This window comes from Vanacampus margaritifer, chromosome 9 (assembly GCF_051991255.1).
Source record: "Vanacampus margaritifer isolate UIUO_Vmar chromosome 9, RoL_Vmar_1.0, whole genome shotgun sequence".
Classification (NCBI taxonomy): domain Eukaryota; kingdom Metazoa; phylum Chordata; class Actinopteri; order Syngnathiformes; family Syngnathidae; genus Vanacampus; species Vanacampus margaritifer.
Genome location: NC_135440.1, coordinates 6,081,565 through 6,095,541, shown reverse-complemented (window position 1 = coordinate 6,095,541; position 13,977 = coordinate 6,081,565). Strand labels below are relative to the sequence as shown.

General features: G+C 36.9%; 1 protein-coding gene across 2 annotated transcripts in view; it reads left to right on the top strand.

Annotated features, from left to right (window-relative positions):
• LOC144058062 (zinc finger protein 516-like) overlaps nucleotides 1–13,331 on the top strand; it is a 56,372-nt gene extending 43,041 nt beyond the window's left edge. Inside the window, exons 4-6 of one of the 2 annotated variants that reach the window (XM_077576285.1) lie at nucleotides 1,606–1,710; nucleotides 4,843–4,913; nucleotides 8,751–13,331. In XM_077576285.1, the coding sequence (XP_077432411.1) occupies nucleotides 1,606–1,710; nucleotides 4,843–4,913; nucleotides 8,751–8,810 (236 nt within the window). In that variant the 3' untranslated portion in view covers nucleotides 8,811–13,331. The remainder of the gene's footprint in view (nucleotides 1–1,605; nucleotides 1,711–4,842; nucleotides 4,914–8,750) is intronic. The other variant, XM_077576284.1, reaches the window with a different exon arrangement.
• The last annotated feature ends 646 nt before the right edge of the window (nucleotides 13,332–13,977 follow it).

Genomic DNA, 13,977 nt, shown 5'->3' with positions numbered 1-13,977 from the left:
GTTTTTTACAGCGTAATAAAATTGAAATAACATTTTTGTTAACAAAGTAAAATAAAAATTAAAGTGCTTTAAAAACAATATAAACTAACGTTAACTACATCTAATAAAACTTTATGAAATACCTATAATTAGCTAAAATTTATATCGTAGATGAGCTTTCGGGCTTCATTTTAAATTTTATTTTAATTATTTATTTCAGAAGAAGAAAGGCTAGCAGTCATTTGATAATTGTAGTTTATTTTCTTATTTCTTGCAATACTTGTTTATTGTTTATCTTGCACTAGACAAATACTCCATATATTAAAGCCCCAGTGTGTAATATTTAGTACCATCTAATGGTGAACTAACAATTCAATTTAAACCACCTTTTTGAGTCACCGTAGTGTGTGTGCCTCTACTGCATGCGCTTTGGCTGCATTCTATGCTATAGCGACATCTAGTGGTCACTGTGCCTAAAAAAAGCTCTATTACTAAAACTAAGAATCCTGCCCTAGAAAAATAATTAAAACTAACTGAATTTAAAAAAAATCTAAATGAAACAAAAACAAACTATTAAAAAAATCAAAACTATTATAACCCTGGAATGAACTGTTGAGGATGCCCATGTCTTTTCTCCACAGAAATGATTATTGATTAAATAATATTCATAAATAACGTTGAAGCATGAGCACTATCAACCAGACGTGATACTTCAAAAATGTTCCTGGGTTGTTTTCAGGTGACTTTTTTGTACATGTACTGTGCATATGATGCCATTTCTGTTTTAAAAGATATATGGCCTTCTCATTTAGCTGGTGAAAGTATTTGTGCTGCCAGTGCTCATGCAAATTTCTCACACTGAGCTAAATAAGCGTGTTTTGCAGTTTATGTGACTCTTATGTTCAGAAAGCAGTTGCACTTGCCAAAGTTATTTTTTGAATGGTAATAATACATTTATTTTATTTTATTTTATTGAATGTTAAACATGAATAATTTGCAATCCACTGTTGTGGTAAAAAGTTCAGATTTGCACTAGATAAGTGAAATGCTTTTTGAGGCACATTAATGTCACCTGTTGCACTTTAAGTGAAATACTCAATCACAATGTTAAGGTTTGTGCAAGAGCACACGTATTGCACTTCTAGGCAGTATACAAATATAAGAATAGGAGTTAATTAATGCGCAATACATTTTTGTTACACTGTGATTTACATTCAAATATATTTACACTGAAATGAATGAAAGAGAGTAAGTTTAACAAGTTGTATTATTGTCAATGTAACAGCATGTTTGCAATTTAATAAAAGAACAGAAAAATTAATTATCGTCTGAATGTTGTTGCATGTTCGGACCCTGGTCTACTAGGCTGATGGAGTTACTGGACCTCTTGCCGGTTTAGTTGGGAACCCTGGTATACAGTATCCAAAAAACAAAATCCAGGATTATGCTTTGCAGTAGTAGCGGTATCGTAGATCAATAAACATTGTTATTTTAATATCTCTATGACTGTTAAAAATTGACCATTATTATTTTGGGATATCTGTCTAATGGGACGGTAAAATAAACTATTGATATGTTATGTGATTCATGCTAGTCCCACAAATTACTTTTATGTGTCTGTTTCAGGGATGCTGAGGTCTCTCATGCGGCAGGGACAACATTTCTGCCACGAGTGTGGGAAGAGTTTCAGTCAGCCCAGCCACCTGCGCACTCATATGAGGTCCCATACAGGTAAATAACGCTTTATACTTTGACACTAGTACTCCCTAACATAAATGGTTGCCATTTCTTTGATTGAGCTGATACACATCATATTTGTACTGTAGACTGTGCACACCCTTGAGTCAAAGATTTAGTTGTTAAATACCGCAGAAAATGTGCTTTTACAGAGCTGCTCAGTTGAAACATATTTAACTAAACTTTTGGTAAACAATAAGCGTACTTTAATCATACTGTTTCTTATATTTAATTAGTTTAGTCCCATGTTAAGAGTTGGTAATAAAACAAAAGCAATCCCACATGAAGCAAGAGGAACAGCACAGAAAGTTGAGTCAACAAGTAAGAAAAGACCAATATCCTTCTTTAGTTTGTAACATAGCCACCCAACTTGTAATTATTCATCGGATAGCACATTTTCAGTCATGACACCTGTGCACACACATCATCACCTTCTCAGCGATTTATCCACTCAGAGGCACTACCATGAGTTATAGAGAATATATGCATGGAAGGATTCACACTCTCAACAATATTTCATTGTCGGACATTCCTGCATGTAGCCATATAAATCAAAGCAGATCTTTTTGTTCAGTTGAGTGTGACAGCCAGTCTGTGAGTCCTTCCTTGCCCTGGGCTGGGCAGCTGTCGCTATTTTTTAAACTGAAACATGTTTTCTCAGGATACTGACCTGTGACAAATTGTATACATTATTAATCACATGTCAATTAGAGGGATGCAATTGTGCATTCCAATGAAGCGGACCATCATTTATTCACACCAGTCTCATGAGTCCATTTGCATGTGCTCCAGTGCCATTTATTAAACAATGTGACGAAGGCTATATCCACATGTACATGTACATGTTTTTTTTTTTTTTTTTAACGATATGATTCCTCACTCTGGGCTACAAACTCTCATAAGAAGCCTTTGCCAAATGTTCAGGTTGTCAAGCTTGTGCCAAAGCAACAGGTGGCACAATAACCCCTATTGAAATTCCAAATATTATGAGAATAAAGTCACAGCTCTTTATCTATGAAAAAAAAATCTGTGTTTATTTGTTAACAGTTAATACCGTGAAATTTAAATAAAAAATAATAATAATACATGTTAATACTTCTCACACTTGCAAGGGTTTTCACTGGGTCTTCTGACTTCCACCCACATTCCAAAAACATTCATGGTAGGTTCACTGAAGACACTAAATTGTCCATAGATGCGAATGCCAGTGTGAATGTTTGTTTTTCAATATGCGCCCTTCTATGGACTGGTGACCTGCCCAGGGTGCACCTGGCTTCTTACCCACAATCACTTGGAATAGGCTCCCGCACACCCACAGCCCATATTACGGAAGTAGTATAGAAAATGGATGGACGGATATATTCTGTATCAACGGTTGAACAAACTTAACTAAAGAGGTGATTTTCCTTTCTACATCACATTAAACTGATGAACCAAAACAATGCGTTTCATTGTTATTGAAGATAACGTAACGAGACTTTCTTTACGTTAGTAATACTGCCACTTTATTACGGTAAATTTATGTTTTCTTTTGTTGTTCCAACTTTATTCCCATATTATATGGACTTGATTTATATAGTATAGTGTTAGTTTTTTTTCACCTGTTTGTACATGTTTGTGTGGATATTGCTTTATATTTTTCCCATTTTCTGTACTTTGCCATTCGTTTCCCTTCCTTTCCTTCCCATTTCTCTTTAATCCCGCTCTCTTCCCATTTTATCCTCTCTCTCTCTCTCTCTCTCTCTCTCGCTCTCTCTCTCTATTTGTCTCTCTACACTCAACAAAAATATAAACGCAACACTTTTCTCTCTCTCTCTCTCTCTATTTGTCTGCCTATACTCAACAAAAATATAAGCGCAACACTTTTTTTTGCTTCCATTTTTTATGAGGAACTCAAAGATCGAAAACTTCTTCCACATACACAATATCACCATTTCTCTCAAATATTGTTCACAAACCATTCTAAATCTGTGATAGTGAGCACGTCTCCTTTGCCGAGATAATCCAACTCACCTCACAGGTGTGCCATATCAAGATGCTGATTAGACACCATGATAAGTGCACAGGCGTGCCTTAGACAGCCTATCTATCTATCTATCTATCTATCTATCTATCTATCTATCTATCTATCTATCTATCTATCTATCTTTCTATCTATCTATCTATCTATCTATCTATCTATCTATCTATCTATCTATCTATCTATCTATCTATCTATCTATCTATCTATCTATCTATCTATCTATCTATCTATCTATCTTCACAGGAAAAAAAATCAAGAGACCACCCTTGTTTTTTCAGCTTACTGTTGCATTTGTTTGGAGCAATGAAGACAAAAATGGCTAAGAGTTAACAAGAAATTAAAGAAAACATGGTGGTTTCTTTTTTTCCAGTTTTTTCTACTGCTTTTTCTTACAAAAAAAATCTCTCACTCTTGACTTGTACATAATCTTCCTCTCCCTCTGGATTCCCATGCCTGTATCCTTTCCTCCCTCTGCCTCCTACCTCACTTGTCTCGGGCTCCTCTGTTCCCTCTCCTGTCGTGTCACATCCATCATGTGAGCGTGCAGTGATCACAGCAGACAGTGAGATAAGTAGCTTCTTTACAGAGAGTGTGAATGATATGTGGCATCGCCAGTGATTCTAAGTGACAGAGGCCAAATGGTAAGTGATGCAAAGCTCAGCTTCCCCTAAGCCCAATTGTAAACACGCATGCACACACACACACAGCACATTAACACACTCACACCCATACACAGGCTCTGTAAACACTAGCCAAGACTGTAATTAATGTTGTCACCGACGATTGTCCTCAGCATGGACGTACACACATCGAAAAGGCCATCCACCCCCGAGGCCTCTATTAACATGCGTCATATTAAATCACCGACTTGGCTCAACCAAGTTCCATCGCCATTCATCATCACCTTCACCACCGCCATCATCATTACTGCTAGCTCCCCTCCATTAGCATGGGCACTGGTGGCGAACGCCGCACTTTATTGTGCGGCTGGTGGCACAAGGAGAAAACCAAATGCTTGTGTGGGTCTTGATAGAGCTTTTAACCGGATGCCCCCTTCCTCCTCCTCCTCCTCCCCCTCCCCCATCCTCCTTCTCACCCCACAGTTGGGTTTGATTTTAATGGACTCCACAGAGGTACTGACGCTCACAGCACCGCTTCTGAAGCTCCCAAGCAAGTATGTGGCACAATGGCTAATCACTCGGCTCCACCATGGCTTTTGCATGTGTCGTCTTTTTGTTGCACCTGTCTGCATGTTGTGCAATATTGTCAACTTCTGCTCCCCAGCCCTGCTGCGTGTCTATTTTCTTATTCTATGTCACACACTCCACACCTGGCATCCTTACAAAAGATGTTTCCATGTGGAATCATATTTGTACAAATCGTACATTTTCACAACTTCTGTCAAATGCGGCAACGGTTTTGCTTTTCATATACACTATAATAAGGCCTCAAACTTATAAACTGGACAAATTTTGGTGGCTTAATTAACTCATTCACTCGCCGCCATTTTCACTGAAGCAATCCATTGCGCTCCCGGCTGTTTTACTGTATTTTGACAGATTTTGCAAAGCCCACAGAATAGTGTGTTATTTTGCTTTAAAAACATGGAACCTACCAAAAGAACGATTAGTCTCTTCTTTCATCAGAAAAAAAAGTATATTTGTATCTGTTGACTACGTATAGCTAAGTTTCATCATTATTAACAAACCTGTTGGAAACACTGGGAAAAAGAGCTTGTTGCAAAATGGCCATGGTTGATCTCTTATACTCTGCTGCCATCTGCTGGCCGTTTTTGTAATAACTACCATTGCTTTAAGCGACCTCTTCAGGTCAGACGCTGCATCAAAGCCTTCTGTATGCACTAGCATAAAAAAAACTAAAAACAAACAAACCAAAAATTTGACCAATATTCTTGAGATCTGGATCTATATGCTGTTCATAACTTTTATAAAACACTTATGATCTATAAATCATTTTTAATTCACATAAATTTCCAAATCAAATCTTGACAGCCAACAACCACTTCTATTACTGACACACATATTCATAAATAACACTGAAAACTGAAAAGTCGGCTCAACTTGAAAAATTGAGGTAACAATTTTCATCCATCTTTTTAAGTTATTTCAACTCCGCCGCCATTGTGTAAATACCACAAGATTACTTGAGTACAAACTGGCCTCCCTGTCCAATCACACATGAAGAAATAAGAAAAATTTGAAAAAATTAAATACAATAATGATTACAATAAATTATTTTCCATTTTAGTTCTCTGGGCCGTGCTTTACGATTTCTGCATTCAGTTTATTTTTCGCAATTCTTGAAAATTCGAATAAAAATAGGTGGATGGAAACCTGACTATTCTCTTATTTAGTTACTTTAGAGGGACAAAAGTAATTCATTACATAATTTTTTGGACATTTTCTTAAATGCATTTGAATATTGACTAAAGTGAAGCTAGTTTGCCAAGCACGGTGATGTTGAACATTTGTCAATTTTATCTGGATTTTTTATCTGGATTTTATAGTATAAGCAAGAGGTAACCTAAAGTTGCTGTATTCAACCAACAATGTTTAATTTTAACTGAGCCACTTGAGCGGTCGGCTCAGCTAGTTTGTTATTTAAATGATGTTATATCTGTATACAAAGTCGGCAATCAATCAACATGATCACATTTATTGTGCACGGAGGTCACAGGTGGAAACAAATAAATAAATGTTAAAACAAAATATCAGAGTGTACATATTCATTTTGTTACCGCCTTCTCTCCGTTTTCAGAGTCACTCAGACACAAGAATTGAGGCCGAGTGAGAAACAGAAGTAAATCTGCTCGGCATTGACATTCGCATGTGCACGGTGCAACCTCAACTTTATTAATCACACACATACACACATGACTGAGATTTAGCGGCCAGTATATGAGTGATGGTCGCAGGCGTCTGGCGGAGGGGTCCAATTAGATGCAGTGTTGACGCTGCTTTACGGTGACGATAACCTTTAGTATAATGTAGTGCAGCGGTCCCGTCAGCCGTGTTTCCTCACAGGACGATATCGCCCAGGTTCTTGCTTTCCTCGCTCGTCTAACCCTCACCTTCTTTTTCCTGCTGTTTTATTATTTTCCTTTATGATTAATTATACCTATTTTGTTGTTATCGCTCTCTTCCTCAAACACCCCTCTTTCTTTCTATCTCTTGTGCTTCTGATGATGTATGATAACTGCTATATTTCCCGACGTCTTCTTTAGGGAAGATACTGGGGGAGGGGCACAGCGAGTCATTTGTTTTCCTGCTGTGATATTCATCCATTTATCAAAATGATAATTAGGTGCAATTAAATGGCAATCTCATTTGTTTTGTTCAGGTGTGAGTTGCTTATTTTTTATCATTCTTTTCTATTTTTTGCTGAGGTCTGATATCTGTCCCATTGTAGGTCAGTCTAATTAGAAGATAGAATGGGTGTGTGTGTGTTGGGGGGTTGGGGTCATCGGGCAGTTGGGTTGATGGAGTGAAAGTACATGGAGATAAAATGATGATTTACACAGAATTGTGAGGCTTACTTTTCCAAAAAGCAGTTGCAGTGAAATAAAACGTACACTATATATATGGACACAAGTATTGTGACACCTCTTTATTGGCTAATTACTGTAAAATGTTGTGAATAAAAAAAGATGGGGTCTATTACACAGGTGGATTATTAAGAAATTATTTTTTTTCACATTGATACATTGCTTAGATGTTTACCAGTACCTAGGCAGTATCTTTTCAAAAAAAAAAGAAAAAGAAGGAAAACGAAAAGAATCACTGATTTGTAACGCGTTTGATTATCAATGTGACTCAATATGCTTCACATAGTTACAAAGTTAAAGAGATTTTAAAACAAAGTACAGTACAGAAGTGTATTGCATTCACTTGTGGGAAGAAAAACCTGTTTTTCAGACAAATTTTGGGGGGAGCTTTATTTTCTGTGTATTTTTTTCCCAGTTTTTTTAATTTATTTTTTTCTGGTTTACGGAATATTTTTTTCTGTCATGAAAAACGGGGGCAAAAAATTATTCAGAAAAACAGGGGGGGACATATATTTTTTTTTTAAACAGAAAAAAATTACTCTGGAAAACAGAGTACCAGCTTCTGTTTTGTTTTGTTTTTACCTCTGAACTCCAAGTGATTTGTTGCAGACTCTCTAATGGCAGCCAGATACTTTCCTGCATACCTCCAACGTAACTTCAACTATATCACTTACTGGTTCAGTTAAGGGAAGTATATGAACATGTCAATCAATCGGCATGATTTTAGTAAGCTAACAGTTACGTTTCTACGGATGCGTATTGCATGCGGGAAAGCCTAAGCGAGTCTGCAAGAAGTCACTTGGAGTACATAGGTTTTTAAAAAATAAAAATAAAATAAAAAACTCAGAAAAACAGAAGCTGGTGAGCTGGTGCTCTGTGTTTCAGAGAAAAAAAAAATATTATTTTTTTAAATACTTTTTTTTCCTGTTTTTTTCTTCTACTTTTTTTACTATTTTCCCCGTTTTTCTGAATGTTTTTTTTTCTGTTTTTCTGAGTATTTTTTCATCCAGATTTTCTGAATATACCCCCCACCCCCTCTTTTTCCGGAAATAAAAATTATGGCAGAAAAAAATATGCAGTAAAACAGAACAAAAATATTCAGGAAAACAGAAAATTAAGGAGGAAAAAATACACAAAAAAACAAAGCTTCCCCCAAAAAAATTGTCAGAAAGGCAGGACGGTTTTTTTCAAGTGAATGCAATGCACTTCGGTAGCAAAGAAATAAATGACCATGTTTTATTATATTTACAGTCACTGTAGCTCTTCCAATATTTGAGTCCATATTGTGTATGCAAAGTCTTCCTTTTGAATGTGGCTTATGTGTGTCTTTTCCTCCCTATTCTATTTCCACGCTCTCATCTGTGGTTTACATTGTTGATGTCATATTACTGAATCATTTGTTGTCACCACATGACCTTTTGGAATGTGTTTTGTTTTGTTGTTCAGGAGAGAGGCCTTTCTGCTGCCAGCTCTGCCCATACAGAGCCTCTCAGAAAGGGAACCTGAAGACACATGTCCAGAGTGTCCACCACATGCCTTTTGACAACAGCCAGTATCCAGATTCAAGGAACTTGTTGCTGAGCCCCGAGGAGCCAGGAGAGTTCGGACCATCACCAACCTCACAAAATCAGAATTAAGGCCTTTCTTTGAGTCAGGGACTCACATCAACTGAAAAGGCCATCATCAATTGGGAAAAATAGGAGGATTTGATCAACGTTGGATTTCATGGGTGACAATGTGAAACATTTTCCTCACTTCAGGCAACATCCTTTAATGAGGGTTTTATGTATTTCTTGTAGTTTTGACAGAGACGTTTTGTAATAATAAATACAAATGGCTGCTCTTCACAATACTAAAAGTAAAATTAAGTCACAAACCTTTTTTTTTGTTCCACTTCTTAGAATTGAAGGTCAAATAATGTTTTCTGAGGTCAGTGGCATAGGAAATTGAAACTGCTGTGGCATGCTACTTTAGTGGCCAAACTCTTTATTTTTTTCCTCTTCTTAGCTTTATTGTACTTATCTCATCGCTCACGGCATTATGCTGTTGTCTATAATCTGCTGTAAGTAACATTTTTTTTAAATTAATTACTTTAATTACTTTCTATTTTAATGAATTTGTTAATAACGGATTATCACATTGAATGATGTTCCCTTTAAATATCTGAGCAGAAAGGATAGGAATCAAAATATTTGAGAGGTCACAAAAGCAAACCATCGTAAAATTGACTGAAGTGATTATATGATTATCGATATAGTGGCCGATAAATGTTATCTACATTGTATAACTGATTAATCGACTAATCATCACAGCCATAAAGAATTCTTGTTCTGGGCTAAAAGCCATTAAAGTGTCTTGTGTGAGCCAGCATGTGCAAATGGGGTAAAGTCACTTGGCTCCACTCTTTAGTGAAATCTTAAGAGTGACCACTCTGAAGGAGATGATTAGAGGCAGGGAGGCGAGAATGGAGAGAGAGAGAAAGAGAGAGAGGGAGTGAAAGGGAGAGAAAGGGAGAGAAAATGAGGCAGACTGCTCTAATGCTCATTAAAAAGAGTTGCTTTTTAATAGCCATTATAAATGAGTGTACCATTTTTATGGCCATACAATTATTGTCAATTGAAGAGGAAGGGGCTGAGTGCCGGCACTTTCCATCTATATAACTCCTTTATATTACTGAGCCTTTCTCACACTGACACTTTGACTTTGATTTACACTGCAAACCTACAATGGGAGGGGCCTGAAGACTCCGATTGAAATTACACAAAGTAAAGGCCAGCTGGTGCACTTTTGGAGGCAAATATGTCTGCTAATGCTAGCCAATGTGCTTGCTCTGTGCTAAAAGCTGTTTTTTTTAATTTTTGTAACCAAAAGGCCGATCCCCCAAATGGGTCACAGCTGAGACAGCAGGATACAAGCTGTAGCCCACACCATCAGACATTTTTTTCAAAGGTTTCTAGTCTACTACCAAAAATATGTTCTATTTGGCCTTTTGACTCATGCACTCCCAGCCATTTCCACTGAAGCAACCCCCTACACTCCCGGCTGTTTTACTGGATTTTGACGGATTTTGCAAGGCCCACAGAATATTGTGTTCAATGGGGTACATGCCACAGAGGAGGCGGGACTTCCGACTTCCTGGCGTGCGGTTGGAGGGCGCAGGGGTGGGGGTGCGAGTGTTGGAAAACGGACGGAAACGACACGTCCGTGCTATAAAAACATGGAACCTACCAAAAGAAAGATTTGAGTCTTTTCTTTCATCAGGAAAAAAAAGTATATTTGTATCTGTTTCCGGTTTGCAGCAATTTTTCATCATTATAAAGTTTCATCATTATTCACAAACCTGTTGAAAACACTGGAAAAAAAGAGCTTATTGCAACATGGCCCTGCTTGATCTCTTATACTATCCTGCCACCTGCTGGCCATTTTTTGTAATAACTGCTACTGCTTTAACCGACCTCTTCAGGTCAGAGGCTGCATCAAAGCCATCTGTATGCTCTAGCATTAAAAAAAACAAACAAACAAACATATAAATACGTTTTTGGGACCATGACAATATTTAAAATAGAACATTTTAATACGTTTTTGGGAGCAAATGAGTTAAGGACATATAATCAGTGCAACATACGGCCACTTCAATATGCCTCTATCAAACTGTTCTGGGTTACTGTAGCTTAATCTGCTTTGTGTTATCACCATTTGCACTGTATATTGGCACAGGACAAAACCATTGATCACAGAGTCAGTTTTATAACTGAAGAGACTAAATGCAATTCTCAGAATAGAGCATTTTGTATTGAATGATTTTTCAACTGGTAGATTGGTGAAGTGACGTATTACAAGATATTCTTTCTTAGTCTTACAGTGGGGAAAGTCACATTGGGGCTCCAGGATCTTCCACGAGCATGCTTACAACTTCATGACTAGAGGGGCCAGTCTAGCAGCCTTGCTACCAAATGATGATGTTGAACCCTACTGAATTAGAGAGCAGGCACAGACTATGTTTACATGCAGTCAATATTCAGGATCGGGTTAAAATTTCTATTTTTGAAACATTTGGAAGATCCCGTTTTCATGCGTCAGTGTACAGAGTTACTCCCGCACACATATTCAGATTGAAACCGCGACACACAGACAACATCATTACACAAATGGACGTCATTTCCGCTTTTAACTTTCTATGGTCAATGAGATAATCATGTCACACACCACACTAAGTGGTGGTTCTATCCTACCTCGCCATGTTTTGCCATTTTTGTTTACCTTTGCTTTTGTGTTTCTGGTGGGCTGTGCACCAGACCTACTGACTTGTATACACACTTATACAGTATGTGTGTGTGTGTATGTACACACTGTGACATTTTCAACATAGATATAGAAAATGCAAAAACGCTGCGGAGAAATCAATGTATTCAAGTTAGGCTCATTTAGAAAGTGGCTAAGATGGCCGCTGCTCATACAAGTACTTCAGACCAAGATTCCTTGTGAATAGGTTGTGTGCAGAACACAAATTAAAGTTCCGTTCATATTTCCTTTTCTTTTTTTGGGGGCTTGTATTTACATGGTTTTTCAAAACCCAAATATTGCCTATATTCTGGTTTTTGAAAGGCCTATTGACTGCATGTAAACGTAGTTATGGTTTTAACACAGAAGTGGTTTCACGTCGTTTTAAAATCTGCTGAAAAGGATGATTAACATCCATCCATGTGTTTGTGCCTACCTCCTCTACATTAGCATGCTAATATGAAGGAAATGATGGTCTTTGCACAGAAGGTTTTTTTTTTGTATCCTCTACTTTGGCGTGTCTTTTCAGCAACCCCTAAATTGAGTAAGCCATGCCTTGACTCATTGGATATAAGCAGAACGTCATTTGTCAAGTATTGGGTACGTTTTTGCACGCATAAACTATTCCAACCAGTTAACATACCGAGTACGAAACTTTTCGTCTATTTTGAAACCTCAGTAGTTTTTTACAAAAACAAACAATGGATGTAATACCAGCTAGTTATTGAGATATGCATACTATGTTTCGTACCTTATGTTTAATGATACACAAACGTGTGTATTGATGGGTGTCGGTAGTGAAAATACTTGAAAATGGACATTCTAGCCTTGTAGTATAGAATAATACTAATAATACCCACATTGTACAGAATTCCCTTTAAGATTAACTCCTCAGTTAGAAATTTATACTCCGAAGTGTGACTTAGTGAAAGTGTGAAGATGGAATGACTGTAAAATAAACTGTTTATTTGTAATCCACTCTTATCAAACTCTTTATATAAATACAGCAGTAGAAACCAAATGGCATTAATAGTGCACTTAGACTAGATTACAGCTTTAACCTTTCATTCTGTTAAATTCTAGTCAAGGTTACATTGAGAATGTTATTATAGCAGTTACAGCTAATATACTTGTAATTTTTGGCTTTTTGCATAGGTTTTTAATGACAGATGATCTTGTTTGTAATGGTTGTGTGTGTCACACCATTTTAGTAATTTTTCCTCATGGAAAGTTTGACAAGTGGAGGTGCAGCAGTGCTTATTTTTCATGAAGATGTAAGAGCTTGTTTTTAGTCTCTCTGCTAAATTGTAGGACTTTTGTCATTAGCTGGTCGTGTCTGGCCTCCCACAGGGGTTGTTTTTTTCCCCTTTTGCTGGGGGTTTATTACAGATTTTAAATTGTGTTTTTGTGTCAGTGAGCTTTTTATTTGTATTGAACCTCATGATTAATGTACCTAACAAGACCTTATTATTACAATTGTTTTGGTTGAAATCTGTATTTATTATCACTTCAAAAAGGACAGGAGGACAGAGGCAGGACAGGTGTGTTTGGTAATTTTGATTTTCTAGGTCATTATTTTGTGTGTGTGTGTGTTTTTTGTTTGTTTTGTTTGGTTTTGTCATTTTCAAGCCAGCAAGCCGACGTGAAAGCTCTACCTCGTCTGAGCCATTCTCAGTTCTGTTTGACTTTTGTAAATTTCAAAAACATGTACTGTCATGTCCAAAATAAAGACACACAAAATGATAACTCTTGCCATCGTTTCATCTTGTTGTCCTCGCTAGATTTAATTACTCCTCAGCCGCTTGTGATGGAACACATCCACATTTAGATGAAACAAGGTTCAGATTTAATTTATTATTCTTATTCACATTTCTGGTTTGAACTTTGCCAAGAACCTTTCAGTGCATGTAAGAATCACAAATGACATGACATGTATTGTACACTGCTTTGCTGTTCACAGGACCTCTTGGTGCCATTAGCACTCACTGTCATCAGCTGGGCACACATTATTAAACAATTTCTTCACACACCAGCATATTTCATGGACAACTATTCCTCTGTGGCCAGCATAACTTTTAAACTGGTGAGCAGTCAACCTCATTATTATGACATTTTAAAAATCATTTTTCCTATTTTTTGGAACATATAAACTCTTTTCTTTATTCCTATTATTGTTTTTCTTTTTACTTCAACTTATATTTTATACTTGTAATGTATTTTGTGTTTTCTTCAAGTTTATATATTCAATAAAACCAAACCAAATTTTAGAGTTCCTGATTTACACTCGCTCCATATCAGCATACTGTATATGTAGTGTTCACTGACTCTCTGAGAGCCGTGAGTGTAGGGCATAAAGTCTGAAAAAGCATACTGTCCATTGACGAGCCAGCCC